General features: G+C 31.3%; 2 protein-coding genes across 3 annotated transcripts; one reads left to right on the forward strand and one right to left on the reverse strand.

Moving 5' to 3' along the window:
* Positions 1 to 5821, forward strand: LOC113402926 (retinal homeobox protein Rx3). The gene is made up of 3 exons (XM_026643290.2): positions 1 to 276; positions 580 to 694; positions 4603 to 5821. Exons 1-3 carry the CDS (start codon positions 70 to 72, stop codon positions 5199 to 5201), a joined length of 921 nt encoding a protein of 306 aa, XP_026499075.1. The 5' UTR covers positions 1 to 69; the 3' UTR covers positions 5202 to 5821.
* Positions 5418 to 26145, reverse strand: LOC113402925 (chitooligosaccharidolytic beta-N-acetylglucosaminidase). 2 transcript variants are annotated; one of them, XM_064217299.1, is made up of 10 exons: positions 25663 to 26145; positions 21101 to 21203; positions 20541 to 20750; positions 10701 to 10909; positions 9782 to 10115; positions 9511 to 9652; positions 8950 to 9135; positions 8472 to 8707; positions 6950 to 7185; positions 5418 to 6580 (listed from the first exon to the last, which is right to left on the reverse strand). In XM_064217299.1, the coding sequence occupies exons 2-10, from the start codon at positions 21193 to 21195 to the stop codon at positions 6399 to 6401; spliced, it is 1830 nt and encodes a 609-aa protein (XP_064073369.1). In that variant the 5' UTR covers positions 21196 to 21203; positions 25663 to 26145; the 3' UTR covers positions 5418 to 6398. The 2 variants fall into 2 exon arrangements, with proteins under 2 accessions (XP_064073369.1, XP_064073370.1); XM_064217300.1 differs by having other exon boundaries at positions 25855 to 26144.
* Positions 26146 to 27617: the final 1472 nt, after the last annotated feature.

Genomic DNA, 27617 nt, shown 5'->3' on the forward strand with positions numbered 1-27617 from the left:
TCTTCCCCTAATCGAAAAACTTTGAGATATAATTTGAGGATACTCTGAATAACCTCGGAAACTTTGACAATGGCTGGACCGTATTTATCTCCGTTGCCAGGAGATCTTTTGACAGAGTACATGTTTGGTAGACGGCGGCAGAGAAGAAACAGGACCACATTCACACCGCAGCAGCTGAGCGAGTTGGAGTCCTTGTTTCAGAAGACGCATTACCCTGACGTTTTTTTAAGAGAAGAAGTAGCGTTAAGGATTAGTCTTTCGGAAGCCAGAGTACAGGTATGTTTAAACAGCTGATAAAATATTTGTATTTACTTCTATTACTTATAAACTTCCTAATTAGTATGATTTTTTTCTACTATTATGTGTATATATAATAATTAATCTAACACAAATGATTGTATATAAATAAAATCTTTATTTTATTTAAATTAAAATTCATTGTATAAAATAAAAATAATATTGCCTGTAACTTGAAGTTAACGGTGTTAAAATGTATGGGGTATATAAATAAATTTTAGCTTTTTAATTTTTTTATTATATTTATGAATTGTATGTTATTAATTTAAAGTAATTTTTAAGGTATGGTTTCAAAATCGTCGTGCAAAATGGCGAAAACAGGCAAGACTGCAACTATTACAAGATGCTTGGAGGATGCGCTGCCTCGGTCTCGGCACACCTCCCCTTGGCATGCCAGGTTTGAAGAAATTTAATATTTTTTTATAAACAAGTGATATACATTTAAGTATAAAACATAATTGTACTGGCATGTATTTATAATATTCATATATTTATAAAGATGATGATGATGATGAATTGCCTTACATATGGGCTTTGAAATGTGAAGATGGACGTATTGTATTCATTGAAGAATTCATTTCTTTTACTTGTACAATCCAAATAATCTTTGCTACTCCGCGACTTCACCGCTACTTGGCTATTTATATTTCGAATGGTTTTAATTTTTGGTGCCGAAGTTTTCTGATTAACGTAGTAATTATTAAGTTATTATTATAACATTTAGTTCATCTACAAATTTCTACCTTTTCGTACCCTTTTCTAAAAATGAGTAAATACGTAGATTTTTTGAAATAAAATTTTTGATAACAATATTTTTAAAGGTTTTGGGTCGCTTTAAAATTCATTTTACAGTCAAATTATTAAATAAGCAATTATTTAAATTTTAATACTGCTAAAGTTTGCACATCTTTTTATAACAAGAAATTAAAAAAAAATATGTGTAAACATATTAATAATTGAAAACCGGTTTAATATACATTATTTTACTCGTTTATTTCTAATAAACTTTTAATGAAGAAAATTAACTAGATTTTTCCAAATTATACTAAAATTGTGAAAAATCAAAGTCAAAGTCAAAGTCAAAAATCTTTATTCAATATAGAAGTGTTTACACTTGCTTATTGACTGTCAAAAATCTACCACACTTCAAAAATCAAAGTGCACTTCTAATTATCACGCATACAATAGCAAAAAATATATTTTCTAGTAAACTACTACCAATAGTCATGGTGCAGAGTTAAGACATTTCTTATACGTAGAGTCTACGAGGAACTGACAAGATTAAAAACGACAAATTTACAACGTTATGGCATTATTGTTGCTCAATGTTAATCTTTCAAGCTATTCTTTGATTCGCAACTGAACATACGTCAAGGATGTAGTTAGTAATCTGAATGGGGTTGGCGGCGCTTTGTGCCACTGATATGCATATGATTAAAGTTAGGGATTGTTGCACAGATTAAATTCTCTTTCCGTCTATTACATCTTTCTTACATGTCTCTCGTCAGAATTCCTCTTTTGAAATGAACTATCTATATACGCGAAGAGAATACTCTGTACACCTTTTTTATATATTATGATTAATATTGCGCGTGCGGAGGAGCGTGATTTGGTGCAGTTAATATTGATACGGAGAAAAAGTTAAGTAAGATAAAATGAATGTTTATTATATATTAACATAACATACATAATCAGCCTGTAAATTTCCCACTGCTGGGCTAAGGCCTCCTCTCCAGTTGAGGAGAAGGTATGGAGCATATTCCACCACGCTGCTCCAATGCGGGTTGGTGGAATACACATGTGGCAGAATTTCGTTGAAATTAGACACATGTAGGTTTCCTCACGATGTTTTCCTTCACCGTCGAGCACGAGATGAATTATAAACACAAATTAAGCACATGAAAACTCAGTGGTGCCTGCCTGGGTTTGAACCCGAAATCATCGGTTAAGATGCACGCGTTCTAACCACTGGGCCATCTCGGCCATTAAACATACTTTATAATACATACATCATTCATTATTTACGTTTATACTGCTAACGAATATACATACTGCACCGACTCCAAATAGTTTGGGACAAGAAGAAGTGTATATTGTAGTATTGCCAATGTCACACAAAGAATATGCCTTAGGGTTTCTTTATTGTCAAATTAATCAGGTAAAACAAATCGCATAGAAAAAAAATAATTTCTCCCAAGCGGCTTGTTCCATGGAATATAATTTGCCCAGCTTAAGGTAGTTGTCAAGATTATTATGGACTGCAACATTCCTTCCCTCGAATTAAGGAGAAGGATTCCACGCTACTCCAATATGGATTGATGGTTGATGGACATGTTAAAAATGGACGCTTAAAAAAAGATTTTCTTATAATGTTTCGTTCACCGACCTAACTAACACGAGATAAATAAACACAAATATAAATAATTGGTGCTTGAACGGATTCTAGCCTCGGAACCTACAATCATTTCTTTTAAAATTCAGGTGGTCTGATAACTGTGTAATCACTGTGTAAAAACTGTGTAATCACTGGGCCATCTTGGACCGTCATTAGGTCAAATCATTTACAATTACGGTCGAATTAAGTCCTCCCACAATATAATTATTATACTAAGAACAAGAATATAGAGTACACTCTAATTCTCTCAATTTGTCTTCAACACGACTCCACTGGGTTTTCATGCTTAAGAATTTCAATCACGTGTAAATTTCCTCGTGTTATTTTTCTTCACTGGACAAACTCAATGGCCGGATTTGAGGTTAGATTTAAATTTGAGTTTGAAATTGTCATAGGTTGAGATTCACACGTTCGTTATAAAAGTATTTACTAATATATATATTTTTATGTTGTACAGAAAAGTTTCAAATACCTATACCAAATTCTTTCATTCTCTATTTAAAATAAATGGTTTCAAAAAAAGAATCACTCTATAACATTGTTTAAACAAATAAATTTGTAATTTAAGAGTAATTACTGTATTTCTTTCCGGTTCCACATAGACTTGATAGAAATAAATGAGTAAAATAACATGTATTAAACCAGTTTTCAATTATTAATATGATTATAATAGTTGTGGGCGACATCTTTTGGTATATTTAATGAAATTCATGTGTAATATCATATTCATTTATACAACTTTTAAATATCTACTGCTGAACTAAGACCAGCCCTAACTGTCTCAATACCGACTAATCCTATATGGCTCTAAATCCATCGGTTCATCTGACCAGAACCTGCCCTTTTCCGAGTTGTTCTTTCTATTTGAGGACTACCTACTAGTTATTAAAAATAGCTCCAATCTGACAAAGAACCCATCTCCTTTTGGAGAGGTTGGCAGGGATTCTACTACTGTGTTATAATGCGGGTTGATTGTTACTCAACAACTCTACGTACATATTTATCCTTCGAACATGTGGCATTAGAGATTTTCTCAAAAACTTATATAATACCTTTTATAGCATGTAATAAATATGCTCTTCAAAAATGACTGTACTGAATGGTTTTTGGCCGCAATTATTGTAAAATGTCATGGTCGAATGTGATTGCAACTTTAACTATGTGATATTTAGCAAAATATTTCTAACGTCTAAACTTTTACGCCTGATACGTTTTCTGAGTTGAATAAGCTTTAAATTTATTTATGATGCTCAACAAATAGAAACCAAGCATTTAAAATGGTAGCTGTGCTCATCCGATACGATCTCACGACCCTTTCTCAAGTACTTGCTTTATCTACAATATCTTATCGCATTACCTGGATTGAATAAAATATTTTGCATTTCTGTTCTATGTTTCTAATATTACAGTCCCTATAACTGTTATTGTAGAAGAACACTTCCTAAATTCTAACTTTTATTAATTTTAATTTCGGTTATTTGTTTTTATAATCGTTTGATAAAATAAGCGGTTGACAGAATAAGTCCTATTTTTTAATAAATAAATATGCATTAAAAATTTAAACTGCAAATAAAAAACATACTGAAATTAGCTTGAAATAAAAACGTAATAATTTAAAATATAAATGAAATTGAGATGACGCTAACCTGTATAAAGCTCGTACATAGAACCCCACGTACAAATACTTTTTAAATAGTTTCATAAGCAAAAATGCTATATTTGAATATATATTATAGCCAGAGAGCAATCGATAAACAGTCTATGATGTTGTTATTTCCGTTTTATTTTTCTACATATACTATATTATTTATTTTCGCTTAAATGCCAAGATATCAATATTCAAAATTTCCATTTTCAAATACTCACGCAGGGTCTAAGAACTTTTTTTATAATAACAAATTTCTTTACAGGACATACAAAGCCACCAGAATCCTCGCCCGAAGGTGGCGAATCACCAACACCCAAAGAATCGCCAGAGTCACCAGCTATGGAAAGTAATGGCGAATTGAAATCACCTCGACCCGATACCTACCACCACAATGGCAACATAACTGAGAATATGCCTACAATCCCACCGCACGATATGCCTCCCCCCATATCGTATGCTAATGAAGACGGAAGAATGATGCAACAGCCACCCTTCCCTTTTCCACCATTATTAATGACACCTCAGCTCGACAATGAAGTGGTACCCACCGATTTAAGAGTGATGACTTCAAAGAACAACCCTTGTCACTGTGGGACGTCTGGAGAAGAAATAGATGAACCTCAAAACTTGGCGTACCGCAGACGAAACCACGAGGCGAGCGACAGTGAGAGCGACACTGAAATTGATCTTACTTCCCACTCCAAAGATGATGATTTGCGCGAATCAGAGCGACTCGCTAAGAGGATAGCCACGAACATATTCAGAAGTGACGCCGTACTGCACGACTTGTTACCGAATGACCTGAGTATGGGTATGAAGAACATGAACGAAAGAAATCTCGGTAGAAACGTATCGATGTAATTTTAGATTTCGTGTACATTTCTGTTTCTAGTCAATATTGTATTTTATAGACTTGTAGATACTTGTTTATTTATACGAATTAATATTAATATCTGGTAAGCTGTTGTAGATAGCTTACTGCAAACCAAAAATGTACTTTCTAGACTGTATTTATTGAATTTGTTTATTTAGTTTTAGATTTAAAATAAGAAATTGGGAAATTAATAATAGACCAAATTTAGAAAAATCATTTTATTTTGTCAGTATAAAGGTTTCTTAGCCATTAATTAACCTGAGGCAGTACTTGGCGGTTTTGTGTGTTACGATGATTGTCGTTTCAACATTTGGCTGTAAAATCTTATGAGATCGCTTCAATTTAAACGGACAAAACCGAGTGTACACTTCGCCGTAAACCACTTAATAAATTACTTTTAAACGATTTTTCGCATTTACATTTTTTCTTCCATTATTTTAAATTTCAATAAATAATACAAATAATTAAATTTCGTTATATCAAACTTAGACATTAAAACATTTATATAAAATTGAACACTATAATTAATTTAACTATATTAAAAATATGAGATCGCTCGGGATCTTAGGCAGTAATGACTGCCTTTATTGTCTTTTATTTACGTTCTTAAGTATTTTACTTAAATATAAATTGATTTCAGTTTTGGAAAAAAATACAAAATAATTAGGAGCTGATAAATCAAAAAAGATTAGTTTTTAGATTTAAAGTAGATTTTAACTTTACATTATTGTTATGAAAATGGGAAATTTATAGTAATACATATTCTATGAAACAAGTTAGATGTTCGGGTTCCATAAATACAGCCCTGTGGCAGAAACAAAGAATCGTCATTGACTCAGTTACATCACACTTAGGATATTCAACTATATATTGGAAATCTTTGCTTTCCGTTAATCGTAGTAATTTTGGTTTTACTACTTTATATTATTTTCAACAATCTTATAACCTAATAATATTTCTTACGGTTTCCTCGTCAGGGCAGTTTTACAACGGCAAGATTCTGATAAAATAAGTCCCCTCGTCTCCATGAAAGGCGATTTTCCATTTTCACATCAGACGTTTCGATGTTTTTTCATTTGATTTTCGCCACCGCGTTCAATCCGTAGAAATAAGAAACATTCATGAAATATGAGACACACATTTAATGAACAACATTATGTAGTGTCCCAAGGGGGGGGACGCGGCTACACGCAGCGCAGGTCGTGCTGCGCGCACCAGGCGGGCGCCAGCGCGTCGGAGCGCACGCCGCGCACGGCGAGGCGCGCGCGCACGCGCTGCAGCCGCACCTCCGCCGTGGCCGCGCCGCTCGCCGGGTCTGCCCACAGCCGCTCCGCCACGGCCGCCGCGCGCGGCCACACGCGCGTGTCTGCGCCGGCGGGAGGAGGATAAGCGCTTTAGTGCGCTATTCCGCGCGCCTAGTGTCGCGTGCGGTCGAATTTTCACGCCCAATTTTTGGATCGTTACTCGACCATATCATTTTGGCAAACCGACCAAACGCTTTTGCTTTTATTAAAAATTTACTAGTAAAATATTTAAAATATAGATATGCACAGTCGATGTACATCTTTAACCTTATATGAATAAAACTTAATATAATATTAAAAGGTAAATTGAATCACAAATTTTGGTTAGATTAGATTTAAAGAAACTCCTTTATGACTAAAGATTGACCCTTATACTGTTTATCCAGTCTATATTTTTAAAAGTATAAAAGTTTAAAAAAAAAACATCTCACCCAACGCTTGTGAGTCTACATATTCACTCCACATGGCGACTTCTCCCCCCAACATGTTGGGATCGCGTGGCAAAGTATGGGCGTACATTCTCCTCCAGTTGGAGTACTTGGTGTTCCCCCAGAATCCGTGGTCCAGGTACCAGATGTCCTTGGGAACGGATATGGTCTTGTAGCCCATCCTTATTAGTTGCGTTAATAGTGAACTACTTATAGGTTCCCAGACTTCTATCACATATCTGTAATTCATAGAACACATTTATAATCATTTGGCCTATAACCATATAAATAAAAACTAGTGGGTCGCCCGCGAAACTTTGCGTTTATTCAAAATATTTATAGGAATTTCAAAATATATGACAGGTTTTGTTTTGATTTAATTTCATTGTTAACTGCAAGTTTCTCTCATTTTCACTCATCTGCATTTGGTGCCAAAACTATGAAACTTTATTTAAATGAAAATTTTAATGTCAAATAGTATACATAATTTTAGTTAGAATTGGAGTTTTTCTAACCGACAAGTATTTTTTCCGCTGTCTAATTTTTTTTTTAAATTTTAACAATTTATTAAATTGCAATCAAGAATCCTCTTTATTTTTCTGCACATCTACGGCTAGAGGTCTTCAAAGTGTGCAGCTATCGTCCCATAATCACTGGGACAAAAATCGGCTTACGCTATTTATATATAAGATATTAAATTACACAACAATATACTTGATGTTAGGGATGTTCATAAATCCTAACACCATTCATTATGCATTAGTCATATATTTCATACACGAAATAATCTATACGCAACAATAAGCCATTTATGGACTTTTGGATTTCGTCAATGGGAGACTTACGTCCCATTAACGGCCTCTTATTTGCTTATCAAGTAATATTTGTTCTATTTCTCAAAACGAATACCATAACTAACTTCATTATATTCTTATCATGATAAGGTGAAGTAAATTAGTTCCAGTTTTAGTTCCATCACAAATGTAAAGTGCTAATGCTGGTTCGATTTATAGAATTATAGCGTTACATCCTATTCCAGTCGAAAAAGGAGGAAAGATTTGCTAAGCTCTTCTATATTATGTACTGCAAACAGTTATTGATGGTTTGAAATTTGTTTACGACTTCACGAATCCATTACAAATATTATAGACTATTTAATATCTCGATCATTGATTTCGCTCAATCAATATCAAAATTGTTTTTCGTCTATAATTTTTTTACTCCTCCAGTGATTGAAATAGGATATACCTACCTGCGGATGGCAAAGGGTCTAAAAAAGTGGCAAATGCCCCTTATAATATAATATACCATTATTGCAACACTATGTTTTATATACCAAATTCAGAGTGAATAATTAACTCGACAAATTTACATTCAAAATTTTAAACAATAACTAATCATTATACTAATAATTTAAGATAATTTATCAAAAGCAATTTTGATATTACGTTTTTTAGAAATCACTGCGATGATAGTCATTAATCGGATTCATGTTTATGTCCGCTGATGATTGAAAGTCACTTACCGATCTTTATTTAAATACTTCTGTATCCGATGGGTCTGCGTGAGTTCCGAAGACCAAATCATGACAGGCTGCTTTTCAGTTTGCCCCACAGCCGCCAGTTCCTCATCCCAAATCTTGAGAGCAGTTTCGTGGAACTCACCCCACAGTTTGATGAATCCTTCCACGTTTATCTCGTAACCTTTGCTTTGCATGTAAGAAGTTATCTCTTCGGAGGAGTTCCAACAGTTGAAAAATACCTGAAGGATAGAATGATGGATAAAATTAATTATTTTTGTCATATTACCAACATGATTAACTTTGATCGGAATGTCTATACATTATAACTGCTCTAGTGGATAAGATATTACGCTACATATCTTGAGATCTTGGACTGAAATCCCAGGTAAGGACTACTGTCCTATAAATCAAAGTAAACTTCAAGAATATGAATGATACATTATATTATAAATTGAAAAGCGAATTATTAACACTAACTAACCTCATCCCCTCCCATGTGGAACAAGGCAGGTTTAGGTAAGGTTTCGGCCAAGTCCCGGTAAAGGTCTCTCAAGATGCGATACATGGCGGGGTTGGCGGGGTTGAGTTGTCCGCACGGCGGCTGAATGCACAAGTTACGCCAAGTTTTAGCGTTCACGCACACAGCGAGGTCACCGAAGCCGTATTCCTAGAAAAACATTAATTTAACCAATTATTATTAAATTATTCCTTGTTGATAAGCATCTAACATTCGCTGACCGAATAACAGATATTATATACATTATATACTCCATACGGTGAGTCGAAAGACCATGAAACTTTCTACAGGAATTCCTTTTTTACTAGACAGATATTCCCGGCATGCTAACAGATAATCCAATCGAAAATGAATGTCGATCTGTGCACGGAACTATCAACTATGTGACTAATTTAGCTTATCAATTAAAACATCTATAAATTAATTCGTCCTACTCACTGTTCTTGATTTGGATCTAGTAACATTGACTTTTCCTTTAATTTTGGATAACATTCGGTACTAATTACAGTAACACTTAAAGCCTACCTTCCCCCACTGCCAGCCGTTTCCTGCGTGCGCGGGCGAGTCGATTTCTATGACAACTCTAATTCCGCGCACTCGAGCATAATTTATGAACTCTCGGACTTCCTCCGTTGAATAAATCTCATAAGCAGAGTACGCACCATACCTGAAAATTTGATTAGCATAATTTTCTATGCATGTGTGTCCTTGCTATTATTAAAATTCACGTGTTTTTAGTAACGTGCAGTATTTGTAAGTACATTCGACATCGAATGGTGGATTTTATTAATTTTACCTTGTAAATTGAGGGACACGTTTTGATTCCAATGGAAAACTATGGGAATCTGTAACGTGCCAGTGGAATACGTTCATCTTAACTGTTGCCATGGCATCTACCATTCTCTTAATATCGTCCATCGAAACAAAATTTCTCGATGTGTCCAGCATGAAGCCCCTGTGTTTATACACTGGTTTGTCCCATATTTTAGCTCCGGAAACCAGACGAAGGCTACATTTGTATTGTTCGTCATAATCTGACTTATCTGCTGAAACCAATTGACTAAATGTCTCTAGACCATGACGAGCACCATATACTGTTTCTGCAAAAATATGGATTACGGCGTTTTTCTCTGAAAAAGACGAAAATAACAAATTATTATTAAATAAAACAGATTTTTATCGTTTTCGACCAAATGTAACAGATTACGTTTATACCATATTTGAGAAGACCTAATGGACATGTGGAATCCGAGAACGGGAACAAGCTTTATTTTTAAGTGCTAAATGATTTGTCACGGAATTAAAAAGCATTAGGGACTGAAGTCGTGGTTCGAGTTTGAAATGTCAAAGCGAGAAAGCAGTGCAAAAATTTGTCATCAACTCCAATTTAATTTTTTTACTATTTGCATTACAAGCACTTTGTCCTTGAAAATACAACTCTTTTAATTGCCTTCACAAGTAATAGGTATAAAAAGGGAAACGCCTGCTAAAATAGTCCCAACATTTCACGTTATCATACTTTATAAAATGATGAACTGTTTTATTACTCTAAGTACTTATAATTACTACATATATATTTTAATTTTTAATGTTACAGAACAGTTATGCTGTTGTCGTTATTAGCAATGCAATGACAAAATTAGTGATGACAATTCTTGCAATGCCGTGACTTATGTCATCCGCACATTAAAGTACCGCCATTAAAAGTTTCTAACCTTTACTTTGCACGTCCAAGCGATATTGCTCATCTGTTTCCCAAGTGAGGTCCAGATCGGTCGTCTTCACCGTGATGTAAACAACGACAGGCGTCTCGACGATCTCGGTAACGTTGCCGTCACATTCGTCGATAAGGTTCTGTGTGGTAACTTGCGTCATCTTCACTAGGATCTCGCGTGTTTCCACGGGTGCATTGCTGAGATCAAATCTGCGGAATATTTTTAGAAGTGTTACTTATTTCTTCGTAATTGTTAATATTATATTACGTTAAATAAATATAATATTTTATAATGTAATAACATAAAATGTAACGAGTTATTCTAAGTTGGAATTAAAACTATATAATATATTCACATAATTCACGAATCGAGGTGGATAATGGACCAACAGTTAGCACACGCGAGTCTCGCACCACATAAATTTCAGGTGCTTGATTTTCTCGGCGGCCAAGAAAAACCACGTGAGTAAACCAGTATACGCCGTATAAAAACATGCTACATGTGTATCAACCAAATCGCAATAAGCTCTAAAAAATTTCTTCCAAAGTGGCGGAGACCCAGCAGTGGGCATTTACATGCTGATACTTTACTGAATAATTTTCAATAAAATATTTATTAAATATCGTATAGTAAATATGTTTTGTTTTCATTTTTAAAGATTTAATTTAGATTGAATTATATGAACATCAAAACATAAATAAGCAAAATAAACAAGGATGATACTGCCGCCAAGTATGGAATATTCGATTAATAAAATCGCAGACGGTGGGCGTCGATAGTCCCGACTTGGCAATCACGATTTGCCTGTCAAATAAATGATCAAAGATCTCTTAGGTCGAGTAACCGTTATCACTTATAAATCGGTCGTTCACCCCGGCATAGCTATGCCAATTTCCACAAACGCTAAGCAAATGTCGTATTCATACATCAAGAATGGCGATGACCGGTGACCTCATCATAATACATCTTAGCATTGATATTTGTTTACATCTACAAACTTGCCTAGAATATTTACGATTATAGCCTAAGCTGTAAATGTTAACTGCGGAAACATTTCACAGTCATCATAATTTGAGATTTAATAATTGTTTTGTTTAGTAAAATACAATATTATACTTATACCTATTTTCATAATCCTATAATAAATAATATCGTCACATTAAATGTAACAATTAATTATGTACCACTTCGTTAGTTATGTTTTGAATAAAAATGAAAATAAATCGTAGTCTTATGTAATAGACTTCTGTTAAAACCTATAAGACAGACCATTCTAATGTAGCGTTGGCATAATGTACATATTTCTGAACGCCATAGTTGGCCAGTTTTATATTAACCCATTCTCTATACCCGTAACATTTAACTACATAACTATTCAAAAATCAGTTTTATTCTTTAAACCTTGCTAAAATAAAGATATACAGATGTACATCTTCGTTTGTCGTCATCAGATATGGAGACAATTTTTAACGGAGACAGCCAATGTATGGTATAGTCCACAAAAACATTCCTCATACACATAACCCGATGGGATAGCAACCCGAGACCGCCGGAGTGAGTTCAGGCGCACCATCGACGACTTAAAATGCTTTCCGAGTCATTAAATTACAAACACTACTAACTTCTATAAGCCATTGTATAGAATATCCCTTTTACTATTAATTTATTAATAATTAATTATTATCTTTGTTAATAATAATAATTAAAATTGAATGCAAACAAATCTTATTCTGTATGCTACCAAAAGATGATTAGCAACGAAAAATAACACCGAAAATTCTGAAGATTAATTTCGTAATTTTCGGAACTAGATTAAGAAATTCATTTATAAGAGATATTCCTTTACAAAATGTATTATGTTTGGTTTTTCTTTTAAATATGAAACAATAACGGCAATTTATTTTTGTTATGTGTCATCATTTTGCATAAATTACGTTAAATGTATTAGTTTTACGATAGAGTCAATATACTTACTACAAGTCAATATACGTATATACATACATTAATATGTATGTACACGCGAATAAGTCACACAGACAATTTATAATAATAATACATATATGAATAAAATAGTATTGTTATAAGGTAGGTACTTTATTGTATTAATACACGTTCATTAAACCGTATTCATTGCACACATCATTCCGTTATAAAGTAATTTTAGTTCTTTATTATAATTTCATCGGACAATGGAAATTATGTTTTATAGTTGTTGAAAAGGAACTGAACCATAGTAGATGAAATACGGCTCAAAAAAAAGCAATAAAATTATAAATTGCACGTTGATATATCATATTCGATTCTATTATACACACGGACGTGTATGTCTGTCACGCTAAATTTAGCCCACAAGTCTGTGTAGTCGTTGGATGACTCCCAGAAAACAAAATAAAAAGTTTCATAATGGCGAGCCCTTCCAAACAGGGATCAAGAGAATAACCGTACATTGACCGCTCAAACGACTGGAGCTAATGATCAAAACAGTCTACGCTACATTCAACGAATACTGGCAACGTTATCATCGTTCATTAATAGTAAATTATCGTATGTAGAATGATGTGTACGCAGCTGATAATAAAAACTGATAATTTCCTTATGTTTTATTAATGAAAATCATATTATTAGTACGTAAGTATCGTAACTTCGTATAGAGTAACTTCAAATTCGTGAACGGCATCAAACAGTGATTTCTCTGTTTTTGTTATCATTGATTAGATATTCAAACGAAGGAGACATCAATGAATTGCATCAAGCAGAAAATACATAACTAACGACTATTTGCAGTTTAAAATCAAACTTAATTTTTGTATAAGGCCTTGTGGTCTAACAGAAGAAATACGTTAGTATGTTTGATAAATTAAATTGTCGTCCGTAAATTTATCGATAAAGTTTTATTATATTTTTTTTATTACATTAATTCGAAGCATAATGTTATTTATTGTTACATTTATGACTTTACGGACATGTTTTCCGTGCCTTTGGTGTAACTATAATTTGTATTTTTTTATTTTGAGTCTGCGTGCATGTTTTTTTTTTACCAGGCAGTATCAAATTTCGAACGTGTATCTTTTTTTACCAGACAGTACCACAATTTAGATTTTAAGAATAATATATGCTTTAAATTATTAATTTGCAATATAAATGTGAAACATAAGATTTCAATCATATATTTAATGCAGAATTTTGTATACACATATTAAAATGTTAATTACCTTAAAATACCTACATACATAAACAGTAACTGTTTATTTTTTTTATTTTTTGTTAGTAGATGGTTTTTTTTATTTATTAATATTAATAAAATAATTACTTGTCGTCCCATCGGATTGTGCACTCTCACAGACAGAATAGAGAGTGCACAATGCACATATACCTACACGTATTTGTTCAAACACTTGTGCACTATAATAGATCTGGCGCAGTTGGCTAGCATTGATGAGTTAAGAGATCATCATTTATAATTTTTAAATAAATTTAAGACTTATTTGAAAAAAATATATATAGTAGAAAGTTTTTTTTTTGTATAATTTACGTTTGGTCGCCAATGTTAATAGACATTGTTACTGTAAGAAAAATTATATCTTATATCACAAACGCTCTACCAAACATGGCAACTAAATGTGTGCCTGTGGATACACTGGCTCACTCCCTCTTCAAGCTGGAACAAAAAAATACTAAATTTTTCTGTTTGGTGGTAAATATGATGAGTGGGGCCGTACATAGCCAGATGTACTTACACAAAGACCTACCACCAATTTAAATAAACTACCGTTTAAATTGAATGTTAAAAAAGCTATTGAATAAAAGGATTTCAATATTAGATTGAATGTTTGAACATTGACGACATACTTTTATGACATTCAATATAATGATATGTTTCAAAACTTCGCAAGAATCCAGTAACGTTTTTATCTAATCATATATTTTCAACAATGATGCTAATATTTTAAATAATAGTGACAGAGTTAACTTATCATCGAACATTACTTTAAAATTGATAACATTTCAAAAATAAATAATAAATAAATATTGGACAACATCACATACATTACTCTGATCCCAATATAAGTAACTAAAGCACTAGTGTTATGGATAATCAGAAGTAACGACGGTACCACAAACACCCAAGACAACATAGAAAACTAATGAACTTGTTCTACATCGACTCGGCCGGGAATCGAACCGGTATACACACTACTCGACCACGGAGGTCGTCAAAGTTTTCATATAATATTTTATAAATTTTAAGTATAATTTTAATTATTTATATACTCCCAAATCTCAACACATAAATTACAAGGCCGATATATTTATAATATACTAGAAGATTAATAACAAAAGTGTTTTAAAAAATATATTATTTATTTAAGATTTTAAATTAACATGGTTATTTTTATTACTAACAGTATTTATAACGGGATATTTACCATGTTTTTTATTTTTATTTGATGGAGCTCGATATTTCGACATTCGTAGATAATGGTAAATATCCCGTTATAAATACTGTTAGTAATATTATTTATTTATTAGAAACAATAAACAAATAATGCACTTGTATATATCATAACTTCTGAATAAAATTACAATTTGCACGTACTTATTCTATGAGTACAAGCGTCTGAACTAGGCCGAGCCTGTGTCTCAGACGCTATTCTCTTCCGATTAATTGAAAAACTAATCGATTTTTTTTATGAGTAGCTTTTTTTACAAAATTATATTTAATTATTTGTGGTTTAATTTAATATTTTGCATAGATATGGATCATAAGACAAAATAAGTGACTATCGTAAAACAATGGTTAAATTACGTAAATAATAAAATACGTCAAATTTCGCCCACACGCGTTACCAAGCACATAGTGCGTAAACATGACGTGAAAACTATCTGGCGTATATAAATATAAATAACATGGCGTTTAAAGCTATAAATATATTAAATAATCGTGTATCAACCACAATGCAATAGTAGCCGTTGTGACGCAAGGAGTGTCACGGGACTTAAAATAAACAGACGGACGGGAGACACCTGTATCATTATATATTTACACACACCTCATATGTGTGCGTGGTCAAAATACAAAGTAATATTATGGCTGGTTTAAGAGAACATAGAAAACTAATGAACATTTTCTACATCGACTCGGCCGGGAATCGAACCCGGGACCTCGGAGTGGCATATCCATGAAAACCGGTGTACACACTACTCGACCACGGAGGTCGTCAAAATATTTAATAGGTAATATAATTATTTTATATAAATGAGGTTATTTAAAGAATATTGTATTTATTTTTTGAGTAAAATAATGATAATTAATGGTCAATCGTTATTGAGATAAGATAAATATGAAAGAAAAAAGCAATTTTCTATTGCAAATACTATTCATTATATTTTGAGTGAGATAAAAAAGAAATAAAATACTACACTCATGTACCCAATATTTTATTCCAAGGTACAACTTATATGAAATCGGTTTTATATTTAATAAATATATATATTGTTAATTGAATTACTACTACAACATATTTTCGTGGATGTACATATTTTTTAACACTACACATAAAAATAAATCTTCTTTTCTATCGTTTAAATTTTTATAGTAAGCAAAATAAGTTCATAATCTGTGCAATCACTGCAAATCGCACAAGGTTGAATCAATATAATATTGGGTTAAATGAGTAATTTAAAACAATAACTGCTATGAACGTCATATCTCGCCTACATATTATCTACTCGTACTAATAACATGCGATGTTTGTATAAAAAATGTTTGTAAACTTATTTATAAACAAAACAGACAATTGTAGGATTTTTTGCATTCTATTGCATCTTTGCATTAAACTGCACACTGAATTCAATGATAATAAATAATAAGATCGCATTTTTCAACTAATAATATCGTTTAAATTGCTTCGCCGTCTAGAAACTAGCTTATGACACTGTAAATGAAGTCTTGAGAAGAAATTCTCATAAATTCAGAGCTTGGAAGTTTACAGTGTTTACACTTCCGTGCTTCGGAAATAACATAAAACCGTTGGTCTTGCACTTAAAACTTCACTCAACTCTCCTGTAGTATCGGATTGCCGTTCCTTCGATTTATGAGAATAAAGGAAAAGAGTATACTCTGCATGCACTTATGTACACTATAATCTTCGTTGGATGATATCTGTTTAGAACGGCTGTATCATAAGCCTTTCATAAGAATTTCATTATGTATAAGATAACTTTATGACATTCAGTTATTTTTTCCGTTTTCGTTTACCTGATTATCATCGTGTGAAACAATGATGACGTCAACCATTGTTTGATGCACTGATTGATCTTCTACCTATGTTAGATTTAGTCACTGTATATGTAATCATCACAATAGAGCAAATCCCTAATCATTTGCGAGAACTGGTATAGAATTATAATTGTGTATAGAAAGGCTCAGAGATAATATACGAAAATATACATCCGATTTCAAAAAATATTTTCTAATATATAGGATGAACCTTCAGACTGGATATATAAAACGTTGTCTAAGTAAAAGGGGTTCAAATTAAATTGCTGGGTTTTGCTATTTATTTATATTTTAGATACTTGATTATAATATGTTAAGTTTGTCTGTATTCATCTTACGATAACTGAAAATAACCAAAATGACTACAACCGAAAAAAATGTGTCCAAGTGATTCTGATTATTGTTATTTACCGGTCTCACTAATTTGTTTAATTAATAATGAAGTTTGATATGTTGAAAATGAATGACAGGACGTTATTATTATTATTATCGACATTAATAATAACAATATTATGAGTATTCATCGAGCAGTGTTTATATTTTCGTATTGTTTATGCATTGCTAATTTAAATTACGAGATACGCGATAAACGCTTCAAGCCATTATTAACGGCGTTTCAATTTTCCACAGAAACAAATCACAATGCATTGTAATGTATCAAAAATAGTTTTTATCTTTCCGGCATTGCGTGCTAAGAGGGAACTGTAAAACAAGTGTGAACAAAGAACCGTATCTACGCCAGTCGCAACACTATGAATATCTTATGTACAGAGTGTCCTGTAAATGTAGAGTTGAGGTAGCGTGAGTAACACTAATCCTTTCATGTTTAACGATCAATTAACGCAAATTACAAACTTCTTCTTTTTGATATAAACAATAAATATAAATATTTCAGTATTAATTACTGTTATGGTTTTTCTATGAAAATATTAAAGCTATTATTCTTAGTTTTAATATCGCCGGAATTGTTCCTTCGAAAAAAATATTTACGTCTAAGTAAAAGGATCAGTTTTACATTAGACCAAACCGATGGGTCACCCTGTACAGTGTAGAAAATGACTAGATTCACTATTCAATGTCTAATGTTCGTGCATAATACAGTAACAGTTAAATCATAAATAAACCAGGCTCAATTATAAGAAAATGATAAATAAATTATTACTCGCATTATGTAGGCGTCACTGGTGCTGCTTTGTGTTGCCAAGGTTATGTATAATTTATAGAATGCTTGTACACAAAACTTTAAATAAAAAATATACATTATAAATATGTAGGATTACGTTGGTAAAAAAGTTATTTAGTTTATTTAAGACTAACTATTCCACGCGTAGACCTTCTTAAAGATGTGGCTTTAAAATGTTTTTTTTTTCGAATCAGTTTAATAGTTCTATATATATTAGTGACTTAAAATGAAAAAAAAAAAAACAAATTTATCGGCTTTATCACATTAGTCTAGATTTCTCTTAAAATTAAAGTATATTTCTTATCATATAAATGAGAGACTACTTTTTAAATGAGTCATTTTTGCTCCAAATGAGCGTTCGGCAACGCTTTAAAGAGATCAACTATCTAAAGTCTACCTCCTTTAATAGCTTTCTAGGTTAATAGTGTGGTAATTATGTATAATTTAACAGTCATTTAGATAAAAATATTTCGTTAACGACATACATCGAAAAGGATCAATATCCTTAAATAAATACTCGTATTAAACAATAGCTATTACATAGAGTCGTATAAAATCATCATACATTACATTACATTAGCAGCCTGTAAATTTGCCACTGCTGGGCTAAGGCCTCCTCTCCTTTTGAGGAGAAGGTTTGGAGTGAATTAGACACATGCAGGATTCCTCACAATGTTTTCCTTCACCGTCGAGCACGAGATGAATTATAAGCACAAATTAAGCACATAAAAAAATCAGTGGTGCTTCCCTGGGTTTGAACTCGTAATCATCGGTTGAGATGCAAGATGCACGCGTTCTAACCACTGGGCCATCACGGCTCATAAAATCATCATTGTATCATAATGCCTGTTAATATCCGTCGTATTTAATTGCTATCAGGCATTAAATTATATTATTGTGGTAATGTTTGTTTTTATGATCCATCCATATTTTTTTATCGAACAAATGGACATGCGACATATGTCCTTTCTCGATTTAAATAAATTTTTGCTCGTATATATTTTTAATTGTCCTATTCATATTATTGAGGCAAATGTGAATAAAACACTCCGTTGTATATTAAAGTACATTGTTTAAAAAAATATAGATATGTAGAAAGTATGTACGTTTAAACGCGGTAATCTTAGAAACTACCAGACAGATCTGAAGATTTTTTTTGCGTTAAATAGAAGACCTGTTATTGTGGATATTTTCTATAGCTTCAGGCATTAATCCTCATGAGCGAAGCAATAAACAAAAATGTGTTTTTAAAAAAAACAGACATGAATAATTCATTCAACGCCATAAATAAATGGATTATTTCCACCTTTTAATCTTATTTTCTATATATGTATATTTCAAGTCAATAAAAATATACCTACATATATCATTGAATTAAGTATATTATTATTCAATCACTTAGAAAAAAATATGGTCGCATTAAAGATGGAAATATCCATGTCAATAGCTTTCAAGAAACAAATAGAGGTATAAAAAAATAAAACGTGGATAAGGAATTGTCTTCCAATTTCCGTATGAATTAATATTATAGAAATAATAATTTATATTAAAGATCTGTGACAAATATTTAAGTTTAAATTTTGTAGCAAATTCGTACGTGAATTTTTTCTCGTAGTTTTTTTCTCATAGTTTTCTCATAGATCTCATAGTGTTTTTTTTAAATTATACCTATTCATTAAAACTGTTAGCACTTATAAATAAAGTAATGCAATGCTAAGGTTTGCATTCGTGCAACATTTTTATTATATATTATTTTATCGCCTGATATAAACTCTGATTCAGCCGAGGAGTCATATGAGTAGGTCAAAGATCAAGGCCTGATATTTATTATTGCTTATTTAAAACACAAGCATGTATTGCAATGCCTGTTTTAATTTATTAATAAACAATTATTTGATACAACTCGCGTATAACCCAAATGGTACGTTGCAATAGTAGACTATACACGAAGACGCGCCCCTCCACGTTAAATCATAATATTGCCTCAGTATGTGTGCTCGTGCTTACAAGATATATAAATGACATTATTACATTCCTATGTACAGTCAAGCGATTTGCTTTTCATTAAAATAGACACAATAATAACCCAAGACTCATTAGTATCGAACCTAAGAATTTTAAATCGCAAATCGGTCCGTAAGCGTTGAAATCAATTATGAGTATGATTTAATGAAATTTTTATCATATTAATTTCTTAATCGGCATCCATTTCTAATTGACCAAGCTTAGGTTTCGAAAGAAACATACACGAACAGGTCCAGTCAAGACGATACGCAGATAATTCGTAACGGTTTAACAAAACCATTTCAACCAGAAGATGATATAGAAACACATTTATTGAGCATGAAAATCGTTACTACGCTATGTTAGTACCTACCTTAAATAGTTAGGGTGTATCTTCACAGTCTGCATGCTCAGGGCAGCGGTAACGGGCCTAGGCCAGAGGCCACCGAACCTGCCACAGACAGTCCTGCACAGATCGATGCTGTCGTACGTCAAACTAGACACGTTCCCACGACTGCCTGGCTGTGGACGCTCAGATCGTTGGCAGCCCGCATCCGGAACGCAGTTGTATGTCCATGTGGGTCTAGGAACAAATAAATTGAACAAACTTTGGTTAGTTCAAATGCTACAAACTTAAGTAAATTAATGATTCAATCATATTTTTCATTCAAAAGAGAACGAAAGTAGCTTTTTTTTAAAGCTTAACATTAATTTGTATTTTAATAAAAGTTCAAAATCATCATGTAAACTTTTATTAAATTGTGGAGATATCCTATGCCAGTGCTTTATACAAATAGAAACCTAATAATAAACGAACTTTCAAACTAATAATTCTTCTTATTTATGTATGTAATAAAACTCGTCAAAGCGTCAGCTTCTTAAACTCCACTGGATACCTTTTATACTAATAACAGAGATGGTACTTAAACTTACTCATATGCATTTGTTGTCGGATTGTCGATGGAATTGTCGTTACAGCTCACCAAGTGCACAATTACTACGACAGCAACTATCCAACGTCCGTCCATTTTTGTAACTAGAACAGATGTTAATTTATTTAAATTAATTTAAATAAATATTTTCATAAAAGAGTTGTTTAGAAAAGCAAATAAATCTTATAAAGTCTTATAATGAAACATTATTAACGTTAATAAGTTCGCTTTGCGTATTCATTTCAAAAAGTAACCCGAATTCTTGCATTCAAGTTATTCCGCTACTACTATTGCAAGAGATAGTATGTTATAATTAAGTTCGAATTTTGAATTAAAAAGAACTAATTAATTTATAAATTAATAGTAATCGAAGTTATTTATATAATAGTTTTTATACTCTGTTATAATGTGTTATAACACATATTTCACGAACTTTTGCACTATCAATAACGATTGCGCGAATTATACTAGGATGATACAGAAAAAAAAATTCTGAACAATAGTAACATGCATGTGTGTGTGCAAGTATGCATTAAAGCAATTGTATTTTATTATATCAAATCCGGCAAAATTTTCCTTGTTCTTTGTTATATCAAAAATATACTGCATAACTCTAGCATGGTTATATGTTGAATGTATTTGTGACCTTTAACGTTGTCTGCGTTACTCGAACGATTAATTTGAAACTCGTGCTAATAATAACAAATATTTTATATTTTTACACTGATGTCTAAAATCTTAGTAAATAAAAAATAAGATACAATAAGAGCAGGAACGTAATTAATTTAAAAGAAACCTTTGTTAACTAGCTAGCTGGGTAGCTATTAATTAGTCACGGATTCACACGGGTACATTAAGGGAAGATACATACCTATATACAACTTTTAAATCAAAGAACAAACATAAAATTCTTGTTTTTTTTCGGCTAGGAAAGTTGAACTTCTCTTTACTATAATATGTATGGGTTATACATATAAACCTTCCTCTTAAATCACTTTGTTTTTTGACGAAACCCGCATTAAAATCGGTTGGGTAGTTTAAAAGATTTAAGAGTACTGACGGCAAGAAGCGACTTTACATACTATGTAGAGATACAGTAAACGTATAATTTGTACAGAGATATACACGTATGCGACAGATTATTATTTAAAACATTAATTACTACATGGATTTCAATGAAAAAAACATTAAATATGGCCACTATAAAAATGAATATTTTATTTATCACATTAAGTAGCATACTGTACTCCGTTGCGTGCGCTGGCGGGAAATGTTATCGCTATGATAGTAACGGTGGCAGGGCTACGTATGGCCCATCTGATTGGGAATCTACTCATTAACTATTCTACTAACAAACATTGACACTTATGTATAAATTAGATTCAATTCTGTTCCAGTTTGAAAGTGGTGAACTAGATTTAATTACTTATATACAATTACCAGTAATCACAGACACGACGTACGCACGTAAGATCTTAGATCCCATCTTTAGTACCGTCAATAGACAGTGTAAGGAGTGATTTGTAATTATTACAGTGCAAAAAAGGGAAGATCATTATTTACCATTATATTAGTCCGATATCAGTCTTTTTTAAATTTGTATTTATATACAATAGAACACGATTCTATTGTATGTTTTCGCAATGACACTTCCGCACGCAATGTTGACACGAATATATAATATGTTAAATACCGTAAGTGAATGCATTATAATTTCCCGTTCTTCGTTTTTAAATACAATTGTTACTGTTATATTTAAAACAGTTAACAAATTAACACATAGTTCTATACTATTCAAACATAAAAATCACAGGTTAAGAGAATGGAGAACAGAAAATAAAAATAACTATTTATATTCGTTCTTATTGTTAGATATTTTTTAAGATAATTTGTTCTTTTTTTAAATTAATATCTATATATGAGTAACTCACCGATGCATTTTTTTTTTACAAATCTGTCTAAAAATATGCACATATCAGAAAAGAGGTTGTAATCAAAAACAAATATAAATAATGTGTCATTATAATATTTTGTTAATTATTAAAAAAAATAAGGCTAAAGTCCGATCATTCCATAGCATAAGCAATGAAAAACGTCACTATTGTATACATTGTTTCAATAGTTTCAGTAGTAAAAGCAAAGATGCTCCGGTCGATTGAACATGATTATACAGAAGGCTTTTTTTTGTTTTAACGACCAATTTGTTTTATTGTTAAATACGTTTGTGATATAATGCTTTGTATTTTTCATTGATGATACATCGTTACTTTGTATAGAAAGCAAAGTAAGATATAACAATGTAAACTAAGCATGTATAATGGAATTCACATTTATTGTCCTCGGATTATATTGATACTGCTCTTTTCATAAAATTATGTCTTATGGCGTTTACTTGTGGATAACGCTACAGATATTGAAACGGTTTATTTATCTGTTTGCTAGCTATCTGGTCTATTTATAGGCATAGAATCTGAGATTACCTTCATGATGTTTTTAAGAAAGTAGTAAATATACGTAGTTGCGACTCAATATATTTTCAACATTGTTATCCGCAACGATATTGATTATTTATTTTTATACAAATAGTGAAAACACTACAAATTTCCGACTCCGCAAAGTCAAAAAATCTGATTCTGGGCAAGTCATTCGTTTCTATAACAAAATTCCGCCGATTTTTTTTAAAACTATATTTAAATGTAGAGCAATATTAAAGGAAAAACTTATGTTACAAAATATCAATAAATTAGACGTATTACTCAATACGCAATTGTAAATGATAAAATAGTTTCGCATTGTTCTGATATTCACGCAGGATATAATAGTTAAACGTTAGTTATAAAGCTATTGAATAAACATTCCTGTTATTTAATTAGTTGAGAAAGAATAAAGAAAAACAATTGAGTCTCCTGTCGATTATACTCGGTATAATCTGCATTCCGAATATTTAACATAATATAAAAATGGTTGTGATTAGATAAAGCCTACTTGAATAAAGCATATATTTATTGTATAATTGTAACCTCATTTTAACTTAACTTGTGTTCATCCAGTGGTCGAAACTAGGTTACAATCATTATTGAAATTATGAGAAAAAAAATCTTATTTCTTATAGCTTTTTTCATAAAAGAAAAAGTTATTGAAGTATTTAGTCTTTGCCTAATAGATAAACTCTTTGGAGATAGTTATAATTTTAGAATTATTTATGCCTAGACCTACTCGTATGTAGAAAGGATTGTTCAAGGAAATGATTTCGCCTATCAATCATATAATTAACGACCACAACATGTGAAACATGAAAAGTGAAATTCAATTTCGAATAAAGCAAATAACACGCGAAATGGATGCGTTTAAAAGTTCAACGACCCCAGCATTAGATTAGCTTGTATGCTATTAAAAAACAAATATAAATAATGCATTACCCGAGGCGACATTTAAAACTTGATAATTACGAATAATATTGCAAATTATTGTAGACATTTTGTATTAGTTGATCTATTTGTAATTTATTACTTAATCTTAATCTAAAATAAAATTCATGAATATATTACTTAATATTAATCTTTTTACTTTTTACTTTACTTATCAATTTATAATAAAAAAATAAATTATCTTTTTCAAATTAATTCAATATTTTTGTTACGTACTTTTTTATCAGGAAATTGAATAATAATAATGATACTTCTTCGTAAGCAGGATGATTAAATGCGTGAAATTAAAACCTTTGCTAATTAACTGAAATAAAGTGAAGCAAACCTCTTGATATTTACAATTTGTATCGTAATATACTCATGTTATCTGCGTTTGCTTTACTTCTCATTTAGTTGAAATTGGGAATATTGCTGATAAGAATATTTTTTTGACTAAAATCTAATAATGGTTTTAAAAAAATTAAAAGTTCATAGAAAGTTCAATGTTTTGACCACAAATTAAAAATCGATCTGAACAAACTTCTAAGAACAAAATATCATTATTTTTATTATTAATTAAAGTTGACCTTATTATATAAAAAACAGCTACTACAAAATATAACTACAAATACTACAAAATATAATAACAAAATGTATTTTATTTTAATAATTTTACTGTTTTAGGCTTGGACAAATTGTTTTGATTTTTTTTACGCGAATTTAGTGTTTTGATATTTTTATTTTATAATCAATTTAATTGTCATAGCTTTAAATAGACTGTGTAATTACTAAAAGAGCGAAAGTTTTTTTTTATACATAACATATGATTGCTTGTAAATAACTAATATATACTCAATTACAATAAAAGTTTAATTTATAACTTAATAGCTTTTAGTTGAAAATTTTTGGTATCTATTTAAGTATTTTTTATTTTCATTTTACTATCTCCAAGAAAAGAACTTGGTTTAGATATATGCAAGAATCCCGTCATATTATAAATGATTATTTAGAATATATTTATACTAAGAAAAGTCAAAATTTTTAATGAAAAATTAAATTAAAAATAAACGACAAATTGAATATATTAATATCTGAATATGATTTGGTTCATGTGAATGCAATATAATATTAGTTCATAGCAAAAATACCTACTTACTCCTATTACTTTAGTATTTGTTCTGAAACGCTATGTTGGAGAAATATTATTGGTTAATGTAAGTTTTCTAGCACACGGGTCACACAACTATCACTTTCGGTCGGTGCATTATAAACGTCTTAAGCTGCAAATTGATTTCCAATCACATATTTTTTATTTGTTCTGGAATATTTATTTTTACAAGTTCATAACCTTGTATCGCAGTATCCTGCCGAGAAGGATTTGCTTTTATTTTTCACGCAAAGTCGCACTAAACCGGACTGCACTTTTTGTTGTTTTATATAATGTTTATTTTGTTTTATTTTAGCGATAACCACACTGGCTGTGAGCGCGGCGCGGTTCGCGTGGAATATGGTCTGAATTTTGCTTGGTAAGAATTTAAGTAGTTAATATTGTTGTAGTTTAGCGAACGCTACTTCGGCACCATTATCAGACGTTGATGAAGGCGCGCACACGAGCGTAGGGCGCGAACTGCTCTGATTGGATGACTTGCGACGATTTCTCGGCAGCTCCGCTATTTGGCGGGAGATCTGTGTCGTAATTATGTAACAATGTATGGTCAATTAAAAAAACTACTATTGTCTTCTTATAAACAGCCTTTAACAACAAGTTAAATATTAAATGCGTTTATAACAATTGATACGATATTTTTATTTTATTTATGTTATACCGAATGGAAAACACAAATATTTATTGACATTTAAATTAAGAACGTTTAACAGATTCATTTATGTTAGATTAATAAGATCGCAAAGTATATTTTTTCTTTTTTTATTCACACACATTTCTTATTTAGGATTTTCTGCAAATAATGTCTGTATACTGTCGCCTCTAATGCGAGTTTAATTAATCTCATAAAGTTTATATTTATAAGTTCATATCATGATATAAATTGATCGTACGCACGCAATAATAGTGCTGATATGCGAAAGATTTATGCTCTTTATTTCTTCATGGTATACAATCAAATGCTACATGATAATTCAACACTTAAGTAAATTTTAAAGGTGCATAAAATATATATAATATGATTAAAAAGCCTATGTTAAGATTTTTTAATTGATCGGACTATATATTAGAAAATAATCTTTATGAATATTTCGCCTTAACAATATTTCGACTGACATACATACGTTAAACGTGATGGCAATTTAGCTGTGAGTTATAATTTGAAACAATTTACGCACATCTTATACTAGTATATTAATTGAGACTATTAGTCTTAAAATGTCATAAATAACGCCGTTTGAAATTCCATCTGAGATTGAAATATGACTGTGCTGGTACCTATTCTAGTTAAGATCGATTTTATTAATAGTCGAATACACGAATAGCCCTTCGCTTTCGTGACGTCAACGACGCCGAGCCAAAACCACTCCTGCTAGCCCATATAACATAAATTGTCCATTTATTCATTAATAACAATTAAATATCAATCGCATTTATTTAAGACGTATTTTTTTATAAATTTGTGTCCAAATTTTTCAAAGAGAATACTTACTCTTTCTACTTTTACATATTTTTATTTTATGACCAAACTTATAATGAATAATTTGAAGAATTAAAATATATATTACAAACAATATTATTATAAGAATTTATTTTTAAATATTTTTATTGGTCTAAATGAACTGAAAGTTTCAATGAACCCTTTTCTGATTATTAAGTCGTACTTATAATATTTATAAGTGTCACAACAATGTTAGGTAATTGGAATGACAAAATACATAGGTAATAAAATAAAACATGATCAATTATCCTAATAATAATTGATTCTATATCTATAACTTTAGCCATTCTTATCTTTGAAACGTGACATTTTCTGTTATTATTTAACATCCGAATCTGACATGAACATGAGCTAAATTGGACTAGTTAGCATTTCTTAATTATATGCGTTAAGCTTTGATTCTTATTTTAATATGATATATGACATATACTAAGAACTATCATAA

The sequence above is a fragment of the Vanessa tameamea genome, chromosome 16, assembly GCF_037043105.1.
Source record: "Vanessa tameamea isolate UH-Manoa-2023 chromosome 16, ilVanTame1 primary haplotype, whole genome shotgun sequence".
Taxonomy (NCBI): Eukaryota; Metazoa; Arthropoda; class Insecta; order Lepidoptera; family Nymphalidae; genus Vanessa; species Vanessa tameamea.

What these genes read in the sequence shown, in the direction of transcription:
- LOC113402926 (XM_026643290.2), top strand. Translation starts at nt 70, where the DNA reads ATGGCTGGACCGTATTTATCTCCGTTGCCAGGAGATCTTTTGACAGAG. An exon ending in TTTCGGAAGCCAGAGTACAG is followed by an intron (nt 277 to 579) that starts GTATGTTTAAAC and finishes GTAATTTTTAAG; the next exon opens with GTATGGTTTCAAAATCGTCG. An exon ending in ACCTCCCCTTGGCATGCCAG is followed by an intron (nt 695 to 4,602) that starts GTTTGAAGAAAT and finishes ATTTCTTTACAG; the next exon opens with GACATACAAAGCCACCAGAA.
- LOC113402925 (XM_064217299.1), bottom strand. Translation starts at nt 21,195, where the DNA reads ATGGACGGACGTTGGATAGTTGCTGTCGTAGTAATTGTGCACTTGGTG. An exon ending in ATACACCCTAACTATTTAAG is followed by an intron (nt 10,910 to 20,540) that starts GTAGGTACTAAC and finishes AATATTCCGCAG; the next exon opens with ATTTGATCTCAGCAATGCAC. An exon ending in TCCACATGGGAGGGGATGAG is followed by an intron (nt 8,708 to 8,949) that starts GTTAGTTAGTGT and finishes TCTATCCTTCAG; the next exon opens with GTATTTTTCAACTGTTGGAA.